The sequence below is a fragment of the Crocuta crocuta genome, unplaced genomic scaffold (genome assembly GCF_008692635.1).
Source record: "Crocuta crocuta isolate KB4526 unplaced genomic scaffold, BGI_CrCroc_1.0 scaffold65, whole genome shotgun sequence".
Taxonomy (NCBI): Eukaryota; Metazoa; Chordata; class Mammalia; order Carnivora; family Hyaenidae; genus Crocuta; species Crocuta crocuta.
In genome coordinates this window covers 3,489,315-3,506,837 of record NW_027530683.1, presented here as the reverse complement: position 1 = coordinate 3,506,837, position 17,523 = coordinate 3,489,315, and the positions used below count along the sequence as shown (strand labels likewise).

The 17,523-nt window shown below is 35.4% G+C and overlaps 1 protein-coding gene across 6 annotated transcripts in view; it reads right to left on the bottom strand.

Moving 5' to 3' along the window:
• The window catches only part of RALGAPA1 (Ral GTPase activating protein catalytic subunit alpha 1), a 259,411-nt gene that overhangs the window by 55,647 nt on the left and 186,241 nt on the right, over positions 1-17,523 (bottom strand). For all 6 annotated transcript variants that reach the window (XM_077769216.1, XM_077769217.1, XM_077769215.1 and 3 more), the window contains 2 exons: positions 6,604-6,727; positions 2,859-3,014 (listed from right to left, as the gene is read on the bottom strand). In XM_077769216.1, coding sequence (XP_077625342.1) covers positions 2,859-3,014; positions 6,604-6,727 — 280 coding nt within the window. The remainder of the gene's footprint in view (positions 1-2,858; positions 3,015-6,603; positions 6,728-17,523) is intronic.

Genomic DNA, 17,523 nt, shown 5'->3' with positions numbered 1-17,523 from the left:
TTTGGATGGACCTAGAGGGTATAATGCTAAGTGAAACGTCAGTCAGAGAAAGACAAATACCATATGATTTCATTCATGTGTGGAACGTAAGAAACAGAACAAATTAACAAAGAAAAAATGGACAAAGAAAAAATCACACTCTTAAATACCGAGAAAAGCACTGGTGGTTGCCAGAGGGGAGAAGGGTAGAGTGATGGGTGAAATAGATAAAAGGGATTAAGAGTACACTTATCAATAATAATGAGCACTGAGTAATGTATAGAAATGTTGAATCATTACACTGTACACCTAAAACTAATATGACACTACATGTTAATTATACCTCAGTGAAAAAGAAATTTCCAAACCCTAAAAATATTAAATAAAACAATTTTTAAAGGTGAAAATGATTATATATTTTTTTACCACAATAAAAAGAACTTTCTGTAAGTGCAGATGAAACAAACTATTAGTGTTCAATGTTTAATCCCTTAAAATTCTCTAATAAATCCAGCACTTACAAATTTTACCATTTAACAATATAATTTTAATTAGAACTCAACCATTTAACAATTCTTAAATGTTATAATCCTCTCCAAAATTAATTTTTTTTATGGTAATGAATTGTTAACATCCTTTTCAGAAACTTCTGAAGTAATTAAGGACAAACCCTCATAACTGTTTTGAAGAAAATAAGAAATCTTACTTATTTAACATTTGTACAAAGGTCACAGGAATAAAATTTTAAGTACCACATAATTATCCTGTTTAATATAGTAAAATAAAAATATCCTGACATAGTTTTCTTTAAAAATAAAACAGTTTTTTTAACAAAAAAATAATGTACTTTGTTCTGTTCTTGTGTTTGCAATCTAAGATACTATTAATTTTAAACTTTAGAAGTTGTATATGGAAACATGAAAATGAAAATGATAAATAGGAGTCATGGCCAAGTTCTTAATGATTAAAATTATCTTTTTGCACTATACTCATAATTGTCTCTAGGTGTAGCTTATTTTCATAGAGATTTAAAATGAGTTGATGGAAGAAAGTGCTTAATTAAAGTTTTAATGAAGTTTTACTTCAATCCAACTCTTTACCATCTTCTTGTCAGTATTCATGGCTCATTTTCTATTTCTAAAAACCATAGGACAAGAAATTCTATAGCAAACCTGTTACTGAATATACTTCCCTACGTTTATCAATTACCTTCATTGTTACTACTCACTGCAATCTAATTAGCATCCATTTAGTTTTATCAACCATTACTCAATTAGTAGGCAATTTCCAATAGTATTCTAAATGGCAAACAAAAGGCATCGAGGGTATTAAGTCAATCTTATAAAATATTTGAAAGGTTCTTAAGTTTCTTTACAAACAGTGAGAAAATGATAATTTTCATAGTTTATTAATAAAGTATAAAGGGTTTTGATATCAGGAAGAGTATCAAGCAAAATGACCAATGATATTAAATTAGCAGTTTTTAATAAGCTGAGGAAGGAGGAGGAAGAGAAGATAAAGAAAAGAAATGCTGGACAAGGTTTTACTCTTAAAAATATTTCTCCTCAGTAGTGCTATTGCTGGGTTGTATTTGGCAATGAGAAAGAATGAAATCATGCCATTTGCAGCAATGTGGATGGAACTGGAAAGTATTATGCTGAGTAAAATAAGTCAGTCAGAGAAAGACAGATATCATATGTTTTCATTCATATGTGGATTTTGAGAAACTTAACAGAAGGCCATGGGGGAAGGGAAGAGGAAAAATAAAGTTACAGAGAGGGAGGGAGGCAAACCGTAAGCGACTCCTTTTTTCTTAAATGTTTTATTTATTTCTAGGAGAGAGAGAGAGAGAGAGAGAGAGAGAGAGAGACAGCGTGAGCAAGGGAGGGTCAGAGAGAGAGGGAGTCACAGACTAGAACAGGCTCCAGGCTCTGAGCTGGCAGTCAGCACAGAGCCCGACGCGGGGCTCGAACTCACAAACCGCGAGATTCTGACCTAAGCGAAAGTCGGACGCTTAACCGACTAAGCCACCCAGGCGCCCCCGTAAGCGACTCTTAAACACAGAGAACAAACTGAGGATTGATGGGGAGTAGGGGAGAGAAAGAAAATGGGTGGTGGGCACGGAGGAGGGCACTTGTTGGGATGAGCACTGAATATTGTATGTAAGCGATGAATCATAGGAATCTGCCCCAAAACCAAGAGCACACTGTATACACCGTATGTTAGCCAATTTGACAATAAATTATATTAAAAAAAATATTTCTAAGAAAACCAAACATTGATTGAATACATACAACTGTAGCAGAACAACTTCTGAATGCGAGTGCTAGCTACAGAAAAATGGTAATGTAGGTTTTAAAAGACGTGGGCCATTAAAACCCTTCCATCATATCTCTCATAAACTCTAAGGTAGTAAAATGGTTTTCATTAATTAACGCTTATTTTATCTGCTCTATTAGTTTCAGTTAAAATTTATGATAAAGTATATTAAATTTTAAGTGCTTTTATTAAGTACATAATAACTTATGTATATTTTTTGCTCTCTCTCAATCAATATAACAGCTATAAACAGCTATATCTATCCATGTATGAAGAGACTTGAAATACAATTTCACCAAACGGAACACATAAAGAAGCTTTTAATTTGTCATACCCCATTTTCTTGAAGACAAATCCTTTGTTAAGGCAGTTAACTTTCAACGTTATCATTAAAGAAAACAGCATTTGCTCTACAACAATCCTGTTTCTGAAGATAGCATTAGGTGAAGAGTGTGGAGAACTCAGAAATAGTGCTTGACCAGTTAGATTGCTTACATATTTTATATATTTATTTCCTTAACTACTAGTATTTTAACTCAATGTTTTTTCTCAGCACTTACTTTTTTGGTCAAAGAGTCATCAGTATCAGAAGGCATTCTTGTTGATACATGAAATATTACTTCTACTGTAGAGGTAGCAAAATATGGTGTGGTCAATCCAGTGCTTTTGTTTTTTTGTAGTCCTCCCATGAAACCACAGTGGTTTGTAAGATTGACCTGGGAGCAATGAAGAGACACATAATATTAATCAACTAAACAAAACTCAAGAACTTACTATTGAAAAAGACTCAAATTTCTCAAATTGCATAAATATGGAGAACAAAGTCTTTTGCATGTTCCCAAGTAAGGTTTGATCCAGAATTATTACTTAGAGCTGTTTTGTTCACACTGGTACTTTTTCTTAGGTATTTGAGGATCCCTAATTAGTAGGAGTTAATTAGGAAAGAAATCAACTGCTGTGCACTATGCATCTTTTGTTAGGCTACTAGGCGTTAATGCTAAATTGTAAAGGCTATGGGAGGACACCAAGGCCAGAGAGAAAAATCAAGTGACAAAAATCAAGACGGAGAAATTAAAACAATAATGTCACTGTGATAAGATGATTAATTAGGTATGTCATATTTACTCACTGAAACTGGCTTCTTAATTATTAGTACCTATCACAAAGCTCAGAACAAAAATACAAAAATGCAGAACTTAACTGCACTTCTCATGCATTAAAAAACTACAAATTAATCTGTGCAGATTTTTACACATATGTTTTCCTGAGTATAAATAAAAGACATGCTAATATCAGGGTCACTGCATTGAGTGATATTCCCTAGACTTGTGTGATACACAAAGCCAGCAACTTGTTTTCTCTTGTTGAAAGTTAAAGAAATACTAGGAAAAAAAAAGAAACACAAAAGAAAAAAGAAACTTAAACACTGCTTCCATCTCTCCAGAGAAACCGCTTTATATGTATGTTTTTAAAAATAAAATCTGAAATATGGATGGACCTAGAGGGTACAATGCTAAATAAAGTCAGTCATATTTACCTTATGATTTCACTCATACGTGGAATTTAAAAGACAGAACAGATGAACAAAGGAAAAAAGGAACAAACAAAAAATGCAGACTCTAAATACAGGTGGCTGCCAGAGGGAAGGGGGGTTGGGGTGTGGGTGAAATAGAGAAAGAGAATTGAGTATACTTATTGTGATGAGCACTGAGTAATGTATAGAATTGCTGAATCATTATACTGTACACTTGAAAATAATATAGCACTGTATGTTAATCATACTTCAATAAAAAATTAAAATTAAAAAAAATCTTGAGTAACTAAGGTGAATTATAAAAACCAGTATCTGCACCATGTGAACTAAACATGTCTCAGCTATGAATATCAGTTACAGTGGCTGAACATATGGATAACAAGTTAGTTTTTACCCCATTACTACAATATTGCCTCAATCACTTATGAAATTTAAAAAATATATTTTTGGCTTGGTAATACATTCATATAATTAAAAATTCAAAAATATACCAAAATTCTTCCTTTGATGTCTCTTGACTATAGCTACTCAGTTCCCCATCCAGAAAGCAAAGCTATTTCTTAGGTATCCTTCCAAAAATGTTCTCTGTATATACAATTAAATTCTCATACGTATATGTGTATACAGATACACACAACACACACAATGTTCTGCATCTTGCTTTTTTTTTTGCACTATAAAATACCTTGAAAAGTACTCATTAGTAAGTAAAGAGCTTCTTCATTTATTTTGTTTTCATGATTTCACAGAAGTTTATTTTCTTGATGTACAGTAATTTAACTAGTCCCCTACTTGAAGGATATTTAGGCTGTTTCCAATCTTTGGTATTATAGTCAATGCTGTAGTGAATAACTCAGACATGTCATACAGCATTTATGAAAGTAGATCTGTAGGACAAATAATTAAAAGTGGAACTGTAAGTCAAAGGGCACTTTTAATTTTGAAGCTCACTACCAAATAGGTCTCTACAGATATCATCCAGTGTACAGGAGTGCCTGTTTCCCCCCCAGTGCAAAACTGTATTGTAACCAGGATACTGGCACTGATATGATAAAGAAACAGAACATTTATGTCGTTTTCAAGTTGAACATTATTTTTAAGTTCAGGACACTTGAAAAGAGTATGATCCTCTCTTCCTTCTTAACCTACCCTCACAAACCCTGGCAATCAGTAATCTGTTTTTCACTACTAAAATGGTCATTTCAAGAATGTTGTATGGGGCGCCTGGGTGGCTCAGTTGGTTAAAGGTCTGACTTCAGCTCAGGTCATAATCTCACGGTTCGTCGGTTTGAGCCCTGCAGCAGGCTCTGCGCTGACAGCTCAGAGCCTGGAGCCTGCTTCAGATTCTGTGTCTCCCTCTCCCTCTGCCCCTCCCCTGGCTTGCACTCTCTCTCTAAAAAATAAACATTAAAAAAATTAAAAAAGAATGTTGTATAAATAGAATTATACAGTATGTAACCTCTCAAGTATTTGGAGATTTTTCCCGTTATCTTTCTGTTGGATTTAAAATTTTGTTCCACTGTAGTTAGAGAACACACTGAACGACTTCAATGCTTTTAAGTTTGCTGAGGTTTTTTTTGTTTTGTTTTTGTATTTTTTTAATCCCAACATGTCTATCTTGGTATATGTTCCATGGACACTTGAAGAGTATGTATTCTGATAATGCAGGGTAGAGCATTCTAGAAATGCCAGTTAGGTTCTGTTGATTGCTGGTGTTGTTGAGTTCTTCTATATACTTGCTGATTTTCTGTCTGGCTCTTCTCTCAGTTGTTGAGAGAGGGGTAAAGTCTCCATCCATAATTATGGGTTTATCTATTTCCTTTTTCAGTTCTATTCAGCTTTGCTTCATATATTTTGCAGTTTTGTTGTATGCTGCACACACACTGTCTTCTTGGAGGACTGAGTATTTCATTATTATTATGATATTGCTCTGAAGTTTCCCTTAGCTAATACCATTGTAGTCACTCTGACTTTCCTTTGATTAATGTTTGCATTAACTTTTCCATCCTTTTACTTTCTACCAGCCTACACTGTAATATTTGAAGTGAATGTCTTTTAGATAGCATGTAGGTGGGTCATATGTTTTAATGCACTCTGCCAATTTTTATTTGGTATTTTTAGACCATTTATATTTCATGTAATGACTGATATGTTAGGGCTTAACCCTACCATTTTATTCTTTGTTTTCTGTTTATTTACTGTTTTCATTTCTGTTTTATTTTAGTTGTCTCCTATGGATTAAACATTTTCTAGAATTCCATTTTTATTTATCTATTATGTTTTAGTGTATTTTTTTCTATACATTTTTTAGTAGTTGCTCTTGGTATAAGACTGTATGTATAACTTAATCACAGCCTACTGATGTTGTCACTTTACCAGTTTGAGTGAATACAGAAACCCTGGCCCCCTACCCTCACTAGTTTGTAATGTAAGTTATATAATTCTAAATATTATATATTATATAATTCTAAAATAAGCTAGAAATCAAAAGAAAACCACTGCTTCCAAATAGAAATACAATGATATTTGGCATAATTTAAAAATACCTCCTAATTGGAGTGCTTAGGAAGCTCAGTTGGTTCAGCATCTGACTCTGGATTTCAGCTCAGGTTGTGATCTCATGGTTCCTGAGTTTGTGAACACTGCAACGGGCTTTGCTCTGACAGTGTGGAAAGTGCTTGGGATTCTCTCTTTCTCTGTCCCTCCCCCACTTGCGCTCTCTCTCTCAAAAATAAATAAACATTAAAAAAAAAAAGGAATAAAAACAATACCTCCCAACCAAGACCAGCTACAAAATCTTCATATGCTTGACTTCCACCTGTATTGGTGAGAATGGAATGTTTGTCTTCTTGTCCTTCAGCAACATAAAATACTGCGATCTTGTGGGTCTCTCGACTGTAAAACAAAAGATTTCACCATTCATTTAATCATTAATTCATTTATTCATTCATTTAATAAGCTCAATGACAAAGTATGTGGCAATAAAAAGATGAAAATGAATTAAATCTTAAACCTACAGAGGAAGATATGTAATTATAAGTAAAAAATTAGCAAAGTCATAAACTTGCCAGTGGAACAAAAGAAAGGTAGGATTACTTCTGACTGGAGAAACAGAGAGACACTTAAAGGAAAGAGTAATATTGAGTTTGGTGAAGGCAGGTGAGATCTGACAAATGAAGAGGAGAAAGAGTATCAGGAAAGATATGCATGAATGTATGAAGCACCTAAAGAGTTATCTATTGTACCATGTGTGTGAATTGCAGAGATGGATGTGTTTTAGAAATAAACCTAAGAAGCAGTGGAGAGATTAGTGAGAAATTATCCATTTCTTCCAAGTACAAAATAAGAAATTTATACACAAATATTATAGAACTATAAGGAATAACTGATAAGGTCTTGGACATGTTTTTAAGGTCTCCCTCAAATTAAAAATGCTCATAAAAACAAATTTCTTTCATGACATTTGGCTTTCCAAGTTAACTAGAGCACACTACATTTGGTCTAGGGTGATTTAACAAAAGCATGGGCTAATGAACTTTATGATCGGAGGTAATGTTTTCACTCCTATAGTATGTATGAATTAAAAAGGAAGCAAACAAACCATATCCAACAATAGCATGTAAGTAAGAAAGGTGAGTCAGATAATTAGATTTTCCTACACATTTTGAGGAAGCTATAAGGTCATGAGTGTAGGTTTCAACAATAGCAACTTAAACGACGATATTTTAGCTGCTTTCACTAATGGCAATATTTCACTTTATGTGGTGAACACTTAGGCAACTTTCAGTGTATTTGGTGTATTATTAAGATAATCTAACCCAAGGGGGAAAAATATAATTTTAGGGGGAAAGGGGATGACTTCCAGAATTTTAGAATAAGTATCTCAGTGGATGCTTTCCTGGGCAAAGTAACAATCTAAGTGATAAAAATAATTTTTAAAAAATAATTTAAAGTCTCTGGATATTGTCTTAAGGGCATATAGCAAATGGCAAAACATACATTCAAGAAAATCTACCAAATCTGGTAAGAACAGAGTGAGTCTCTGGCATCTGCACCATGATTGCTCCCTTAGGCTACCCCTTTACTTCCACGTTATAGCTTTACCCTGAGCATTCTACTTAGGCCAAGATATGGGTTCCTTCTCCCCTCCAATTCCCAGACTGGGAATATGGTTTCACCCTGGGAGAAGCAGCCTCCCCAGCTCCATTACAGGCAGCTATGGCCTCTCTTACAACAACAGACATTCTAGGTGCAAAAGGCTGTGTCCCAATTTTCCCCACCCTAGCCTATCAGGATAGAGGTTTCACATTGATAGGGGAAAGGGAGGAAGAGGAAGAACTGCTGATCCCTCCCCCACGTGTCCATTTGTAGAGAGAGGGTGTTACTTTAGGAAAAGTTGGTCCTTGACTCCAGCTCAGGTAAAATACAGTGGCAGCGTACTGCCAATGCATGGGTTCTGATCAGGGTGAAGGGCAGATCAAAAGGACAAAGAGCTCAGTAGCAGGTCTGCCTGCGGGAAATTATTTTATTTTGAAACAAAACTCCATTCCTATAGGTATAGTCAAAAACAAGAAAATGCATGGTGGAAAAAAGCAATAAAGAGAAGCAAGCACCTCCAGACACAAGTAAAAGAGCAGAGCAGCCAAGGGAGAAAGAGAAGTAGGAAGAGACAGCCAAGAACCCTCTCGGGAATGCAGTCAAGTCTAGAGGTCAAGAAACCTGTGTACGTGTACTGCCTTGCACCCACACAAGGGCAATCCGAGTACGGTGCAGGACGGATAGGAAAGCATTCCCCAACCCACACGGACTTACCAACACAAGGTAAAACCTCATAATACTCTACTTAAATTCAGGGTCAACTCCTAGGAAGCCACAACTTAAAAACATCCAGTCAACCATGGCAAACCTCCAAGCTAGTAGTTTCTCGGTGAACATGGGATAAAAAAATATAAACAGTCTGACTATAAGAGTGACCTCTAAGCCACAGTAAACAATAAAAATCTAACTGGCTATGGGGGCCAAAGTACAAACTTAAATAATAGGTTATGTCAACCTGTGGTAGCCCTGCTAAAAGATAAAAAACATTTTAAAATTTTTGAGCAGAGAGATCTAAGGCTGCACATTATGGGGAAATAGATTTTGCAGGATTAGTTTAGCCACATCACAAGAAAATAAACAAATGCTCAAATAAACAACCACCATTGCCAATGCACTTTTGATTCAAAGACACAAATAATGTTGAAAGTAAAATAAATGGAAAAAGATACCATGCAAACAGTAACCAAGAAATCTGGAGCGGGTATAGTTAATATCAGACTTTAAAACAAAAAATATTAGTGATAAAGAGACATTTCATGTTAAAAGGTCAACCTACTAAGAAGACATGAAAATTAAAAACACACATGTACTCAACACAGAGCTTCAAAATAAATGAAGCAAAAACAGAATTGGAGGCAGAAGCAGACATTTCTATAATCATAGTTGAAGACTTCAATACCCTACTTTCAATATTAGACAAAGGAGAGAGAATCAACAGGGAAAATAGAAGACTCAAATAACACTATAAACCAACTAGACCTAAAAAGACATGTATAGAACACTCCACAAAAAAGCAGCAGAAAATACATTCTTCTCAAGAATACAAGAATATCCTTCAGGACAGATCATTTGGTAGGTCATTTAAAAAGCCTTAATAAATTTGAAAAAACTGAAATTATGCCAAGTATATTTTCTAATCACAATGAAGTGAAATTAGAAATCAATAAAAGAAAAAAGTTTGGGGGAATTTCAAATATGTGTAGGAATAAAACAATGTACTCGTGTGTCTGTTGGCCATCTGGATGTGGAGAAACGGGCACCCTCCTACACTGTTGGTGGGAATGTAAACTGGTACAGCCCCTCTGGAAAACAGTGTGGAGGTGCCTCAGGAAACTAACAATAGAACTCCCGTATGACCCAGCAATAGCACTGCTAGGAATTTACCCAAGGGATACAGAAATGCTGATGCATAGGAGCACATGTACCCCAATGTTCACAGCAGCACTCTCCACAATAGCTAAAACATGGAAAGAGCCTAAGTGTCCATCAACAGATGAATGGATCAAGAAGATGTGGTTTATCTATACCATGGAATACTACATGGCAATGAGAAACAATGAAATCTGGCCATGTGTAGCAACATGGATGGACCTTGAGGGTGTTATGCTGAGCGAAATAAGTCAGGCAGAGAAGGACAAATATCATATGTTTGCACGTATAGGAGGATTAGGAGGAACTTGACGGAGGAACAAGGGGGAGAAGAAGGGCGGAAATGGTGGGGGAAAGGGAGAGAAGCAAACCATGAGAGACTTTTGAATGCTGACAAAAACTGAGGACTGATGGATGTGGGGGGAGGGGGGGATGGGCATGGAGGAGGACACTTTGGGGATGAGCACTGAGTGTTATGTGGAAACTAATTTGACAATAAACTATTAAAAAAAAAAAAACAAAAAAAACAATGTACTCGTAAATAACAAAGAATAAATGTCAAGGGAAATAAGAAAACACACTTAGAAATGGTGAAAATGAAAACATAACATACCAAAAGTGATGGCATGCAGGTAAAGCAGTGCTCACTGATAAATTTACAGATGTAAATGCCTATATTAAAAAAGATGGGGCGCCTGGGTGCCTCAGTTGGTTAAGCATTTTGACTCTTCATTTTGGCTCAGAACATGATCTCAAGGTTCGTGAGTGCTTATAGTATAAAGCCTACTTGGGATTCTCTCTCTCTGAACCTGCCCCGCTCCTCTCTCTCAATCTCTCTCTTAAAATAAATAAGTAAACTTAAAAAAGAAAGATGAAAAGAGCTTACATCTATAACTAAACCTTCTACTTTAAGAAACTAGAAAAAGAGCAACTAAAATGAAAGCAAGCAGAAGACGGAAATAATAAAGACTAGAGTGGAAACAAAATGAAATAGAACAGAAAAACAACTGAGAAAAATCAATGAAACCAAAAATTGGTTCTTTTAGAGGATAAACAAAATTGAACCTTATAGCTAGACTGGACAAGAAAAAAAAAAGATCAAGTTACTAACGTCAGAAACTAAAGAAGAAATATCATTATATACGTTACAGAAATAAAAAGGATTATAAGGGAAAACTATGAACAACTATACGTCAGCAAATTAGATAACTTAGATTAAATGGAAAAATACCAAGAGAGAGACACAAATTACTAAATCCAACTCAACAGGAAATAGAACACTTGAATGGATCAATAACAAAGAGGGTGAATCAGTAATATGACTGCAAAGGAATAAATAAAACTACCTGCACTCGCAGATGAGATGATTTTGTATATAGAAAATCCTAAGGAATCTACCAAAAAGTTTTGAGAGCTATTAAATGAGTTCAGTAGGGGTCAGGATACAATATCCATATATAAAAACCATGTATTTCTATATACCAGCAATGAACAATCAGAAAACTTAAGAAAATTCCTTTTATAAAACCGTATCACTAAAACTATTAAATTACTTAGGTAAATATGTACAAAAGTACTTAACAAAAAGTATAAAACTTATACTCTGAAAACAAAAGCACAAAACTTATACTCCGAAAATCACAAAACATTGCCAAAATAAATTAAAGATCTTTAAAAAAAAAATTATATTCATGGACTGAAACACTTAATATTGTTAAGATAATACCCCCAAATTGATATATAAACTTAATGTAATCACTAACAAAATCCCTGCTCCTGTTTTTGTAGAAATTGACAAGCTCAGCATAAAATTCATAGGAAGATCAAAAGATCCAGAATGCCACAACTAACTTGAAAAAGAAGACAAACCTGGAGGATTCATAATCTGAATTTCAAAACTTGCTGCACTGCAGCAGCAATCAATGCACCGTGGCAGAGTCATAGAAGAGACGAACAGGTCTGTATGGAACAGAATCTTTGGTCCAGAGATAAATATTTATATTCACTATCAATTGCTTTTTGACAATGGTACCAAGACAATTCAATGGGAAAAGAAGAGTCTTCTCAACAAATAGTGTTGAGGGGGGATTGGATATCCACAAGCAAAAGAATGAAATTGGACTCTTAACCTCGCAACTTCTTACCGTACACCAAAAACAACAATGAAAATGAACCACAGATCTTAATATAAGGTCTAAAACTGTAAAAGTCTTATAAAAACATTTATAAAATTATAGTGTCCATGTCAAAAAACCTATATATGAATACTCATAGCAGCATTATTCAAAATATCCAAAAAAGTGAAACCAATCCTAATGCTCATCTATTGATGAATGAATAAATGAAATGTAGTATATTCATACAATGGAATATTATTCAGCAATAAAAAGAATCAAGTGCTGAGATACACTTGCAATATGGATGAACTTGGAAGACACTGTGCTAAGAAGCCTGCCGCAAAAGACCATATATTATTTGACTCCTTTTATATGATATGCCCAGAAGAGGCACATCTGCAGAAATATAAAGTAGATTAGTGTTGTCTAGAGCTGGGGAGTGTGGCAGCTCTAGACAACACTAATGGGGAGTTACTGGTAATGGGGAGTTACTGGTAATGGGTATGGGTTTCCTTTCAAAGGAACTAAAATATTCTAAAATTAGGTTGTCATCACATTTGCATAACCCTGTGAATACACTAAAAACATGTACACTATAAATGAGTAAGTTGTATGGTATAAAAAGTCCATCTCAAGAAAGCTGTTAAGGATTTAACTTCAAAGCATGATCCATTCTATGTAAATTCTGATCCTGCTAGAAAGGGAACTTCTCCATGTTCTTTGTGTGTCTGTGTCACGTTTTGGTAATTCTTGCAATATTTCAAATATTTTCATTTTATTCAGGTAAAGGGCTATCACTTAGAACCCATATCACAATTTATAAAATTGGGCAGACTTTGAAATGTTCACTTAGTATTATATAAATCTAAAACTTGAGGGGTGCCTGGGTGGCTCAGTAGGTTAAGCAGCTGGCTCTTGATTTGGGTCAAGTATGATCTCACCATTCAGGAGTTTAAGCCCTGGGTTAGGCTCTGTGCTGACAGTGAGGATGGTGTCTGCTTGGGGTACTCTGTCTTCCTCTCTCTCTGTACCAACCCCCAAAATAAATAAACAAACATTTAAAAAAATCTAAAAGTTGAGAGAAAGATACGTGCCACATTGGAAAAAAACAGAACGTAAATCTTTACAATACAAAAGTAAAAGAGAAATCATCTTTTTTATTATCTATGACCTTCTTAAAATATTTTTTATTTAAAAATATTTAAACATTTATTTATTGTTGAGAGAGCATGAGCAACAGAGGGGCAGAGAGAGAAGAAGACATAGAATCTGAAGCAGGCTCTAGGCTCTCAGCTGTCAGCACAGAGCCTGATGCAGGGCTCAGACCCACAAACTGAGATCATGACCGGAGTCAAAAGTTGGATGCTCAACCAACTGAGTCACCCAGATGCCCCTTTATTACCTTATTATAATATGCTAAAATTTCTTTATCTTATTTTTTTTTTTTTGAGACAAGAGACAGTGCATGAGTAGGGGAAGGGCAGAGAGAGAGGGAGACACAGAAACAAGCGGGCTCCAGGTTCTGAGCTATCAGCACAGAGCTGGACAAGGGACTCCACCCCATGATTCATGAGATCATGACCTGAGCCAAAGTCAGAAGCTTATGACTGAGCCAGCCAGGTGCCTTGACCTTCTTACGATTTGTAAAAGCAGAGCTCAGCTGCCCTTTAATGTCAAATTTTAATCTTTCACCACTTCTTATTTTTCTACTTACCCTAACTATTGCTGCTAAAATGTTTGGTATATTGCCATTAGCTCGATATATACCACAACAATGAATAATAAGGGAAAGATACCAGAAAAAAAAAAAACCCCAAGAAATAAATGAACTTGCAACTTCTATGCAACCACATAAGAATACATATAGAACTAGCAAAGTATTATGAGCTTACTACTAGAAAATTCAAAGTAAAGTCTGCTAAGTTAACATGCATTTCTGAATCCCTGAACATACATTGCAATAGAAATAATAATACAAATTCTGAGATTTGAAATTAAAAAAATCTCAATCAAGGAACAGGAATCAGTTAATCTAGTCAAAGAAAATAAAGGATCTATAAATAGTATAGGAAGATAAGAGTATCAACAACGTAACTTTTTTTGAGGTGCCTGGTGGGCTCAGTTGGTAAGTGTCCAACTCTCCATTGTGGTCCAGGTCATGATCTCATGGCTTGTGAGATCGAGCCCTGTGTTGGCCTCTGTGATGCAGAGGAGCCTGCTTGAGATTCTACCTCCACCCCCACCCCGCTTTCTCTGCTCCTTCCCTACTCATGCCTGTGTACATTATTCTCTCTCAAAATAAACATCTTAAGAAAAAAATGTAACTTTTCATTTTTCCTCCCCAGTTTATCAGACTAGTACAAGCATACCTCAGAGACACTGCAGGTTCAGTTCTAGGCTACAATAAAGTCAATATAGCAATAAAATCAAGTGAATTATTTTGTTTCTCAGTGCATATAAAAGTTACATTCACACTGTACTGTAGTTTATTCAGTATGCAATAGCATTGTCTAAAAAGGTACATACCTTAATTAAAAAAAATTTTGTTACTAAAAATGCTGACCATCATCTGAGCTTTCAGCAAGTTGTATAACCAATGATAATGGATCACCCTAACAAATATAATGAAAAGTCTGAAATATTACAAGAATTACCAAAAATGTGACACAGAGACATAAAGTGAGCAAATGCTGTTGGAAAGAATGGCGCTGACAGACTTGCTTGACACAGGGTTGCCACAGACCTTCACTATGTAAAAATGGCTGTACCTGCGAAGTGAAATAAACTGAAGCACAGCAAAACGAGATGTGCCTGGAATCAGGTTTGTCTACTGGTTTCTTGAGAAGCAGCTCAAAATTTGTCTTAATGTCACATGGAGTGAATTTTATTTTAACCCTCTGTACTGAAAAATGAAAGGAAGCTGTTGTTTCTTTTTTAAAAAAGCAAACAAATAAATGTTATGCATTCATTTGGTATAAAGTATTAAAAAAAAAACCCTATGCTTTCTCAAAGAAGATGTCCCCCATATATTCAAGGTATATGTAAGACCAATAGTAGTTTAGCAGGAGCCAAGAAGTAGAAGAGCACAAGGTAATGTAAAGAACCATGAACAGCCAGAATTGATTGGTATGGACTGAATTCTGGACTAAAGAGTATGGTCCAGGCATTGGAGAGACACTAAGGAAAAAAAAAAAAAAATCAAACTTTTACTTTGGAAAGATTATTCTGGTGGTGAGGACTTGTTTAGATGCGAAGTCAGGAGATGAGAGCCTCTACTTAGAGAGTTGTTATAACTCTCAATACTTCATCTTTGCCTTCTATGTTATTCATGTTTGCGTGATGACCTCTCTTGTGGCTAAGTGTTCAGGGGCCCTTGGAGATTAATATACATTCCTTGGAAATGCCTACCAAGGCTGAGATGGGGGAGACTTGTTTTGGCCTCACATGAATCTGTTAGAGAACACTGCCTTTTCCTTCCCTGATGCACAGGTGGTATCATGAAATCTAATTAAAGGTTAGCTATTAATTAGGTGCATGCAAACAATGTGAGGTGCATGTGAAGTCTGTGATCTCACTACAGTGCTCTGTCGCATGTCTCTTTGCTCTATAACATTTGTGGACTAAGGTCTAGACTTTGCAGAGAATAACTATGCAGCTGCTGTGGACTGTCCTCCACCTGATCCTATGTCAGGAGGTTACTCTAAAAAAATTCTGTGTAAACTGTGTGGAGTTGCCTGCTTTGTTTTCCATTCCCAAAGTGCATTCTCAATTTGGGAATACTTTACCACCCCACTCCCCCACCTTCTAACATTCTCTTAAAAGTAATAAGGACATGAATCAAAGGGTTAGGGGCAAGAAAAGCAAAGACAAGATAGAGGAACAGCAAGGGTAAAGAAAGGGTCAAGTTTAGGTGACTGATATGTCTAAACATAATCAAGAAAATTATGAGAGGATTTCATTTGGGAATGAAATGGTGACCTGGAAATGGTAATAAGGAAGCAAGCAAAACTTTGTAACAGGCAGCCTCAAAATGATGACTGAGAATTGAGAGATAGTAGTACATGGCAAGAATGGGGTTGAGAAGATATGAGAGATACCACAATTGAGAGGGATATAGCTATGTTAGGGGGTTAGGAGGTAAAAGATGAACCAGTGAAGATAAACTTGGAATAATGAGAAAACCAGGAGTTGAACAAGGTAATTGTAGTGTTACAGAAGCCAGCGTTAGAGAAGAGACAAAAGCATTAAATTAGGGGATATAATACCCAGGATTTTTGTTTGTTTTTTAGGGCAGTGAAACTATTATATAGGATACTGTAATGGTAGATACATATTACTATACATTTGTCAAAATGCATACAATGTACAACATACCGAATGAACTCTTAATGTAAACTATGGTCAGTTAATAATAATATATCAATATTGTTTCATCAATTTTAATAAATGTTACCATATAGATATAAGAGAGAGAGAAAATTATGTGAAGGAGGAAAGAGGGTATGTGGGAACTATGTACTCTGCAATCAATTATTTTGTAAATCTAACTGCTATAATCTTTTAGATCTTTTAAATGCTTATTGAATTAACTAAATTTAGTTAATCAGATAAATCAAAGGGCCTGGTGAGGACTGAGAAAACTTTAGACTTGATGGTTAGGATACTAACCTTCAGAAGGACAGTTTTTGTAGAGCAGTGAGGTCTGAGAACACATGATGAACAAGACAGCAAAAGAGATATGATTCCTGCCCTCAAGGCCTTGACCATCTAGTACCAAAGATAAATTACCATGGGGAAGAGTTAGGATATGAGAACTCACAGATTATTTAGAGAGTTATAACTGTCTTGGAAAGTAGTAAGAATATTAAGAAATAATAATGGTAATAATAATAATATGGTGTGATAAATGTTATGACAAGGAAGTGTTACAAGGGTCAAACATAGACTAGGGAGAAAGGTAAAGAGTCAGGGCTAGTTTAGGGAAAGAATTTCAGAAAAAATGATGTTTACACTGAGGCTAAAAAAATGGATGGGAGCTATACTCAGGAAAATTTTATAGCCTAAGACTATTTCATAGTTTAAAAATAATAAAATAAAGACATTTAATTCTAGAAGAAAAATAATATAAAGCTTATAAAAAAGAAATAATAGACAAAAATTAATGAGTTAAAAAACAGAAAATAGGGGTGACTGGTAGGCTCAGTCAGTTGTATCCGACTCTTGATTTTGGCTCAGGTCATGATCTCATACTTTGTGTTTCTGCCCCAATGGGGCTACATGCTGCTGACAATGTGGAGCCTGGCTGGGATTCTCTTTCTCTCCCTCTTTGGCCCCTCCCCTACTCGCTCTCTCCCAAAATAAATAAACTTAAAAATTAAAAAAAGGCTCTCCCTTCTTAGAAAAAAACATAATAGAATAAATGGGAAACTGTTTCTTTAAAAAATTTTTTTAATGTTTTACTTATTTCTGAGGGGGGGGGGAGAGAGAGAGAGAGACAGACAGACAGACAGTGTGAGCAGGGGAGGGTCAGAGAGAGAGGGAGACACAGAATCCGAAGCAGGCTCCAGGCTCTGAATTAGCTGTCAGCACAGAGCCCACTGCAGGGCT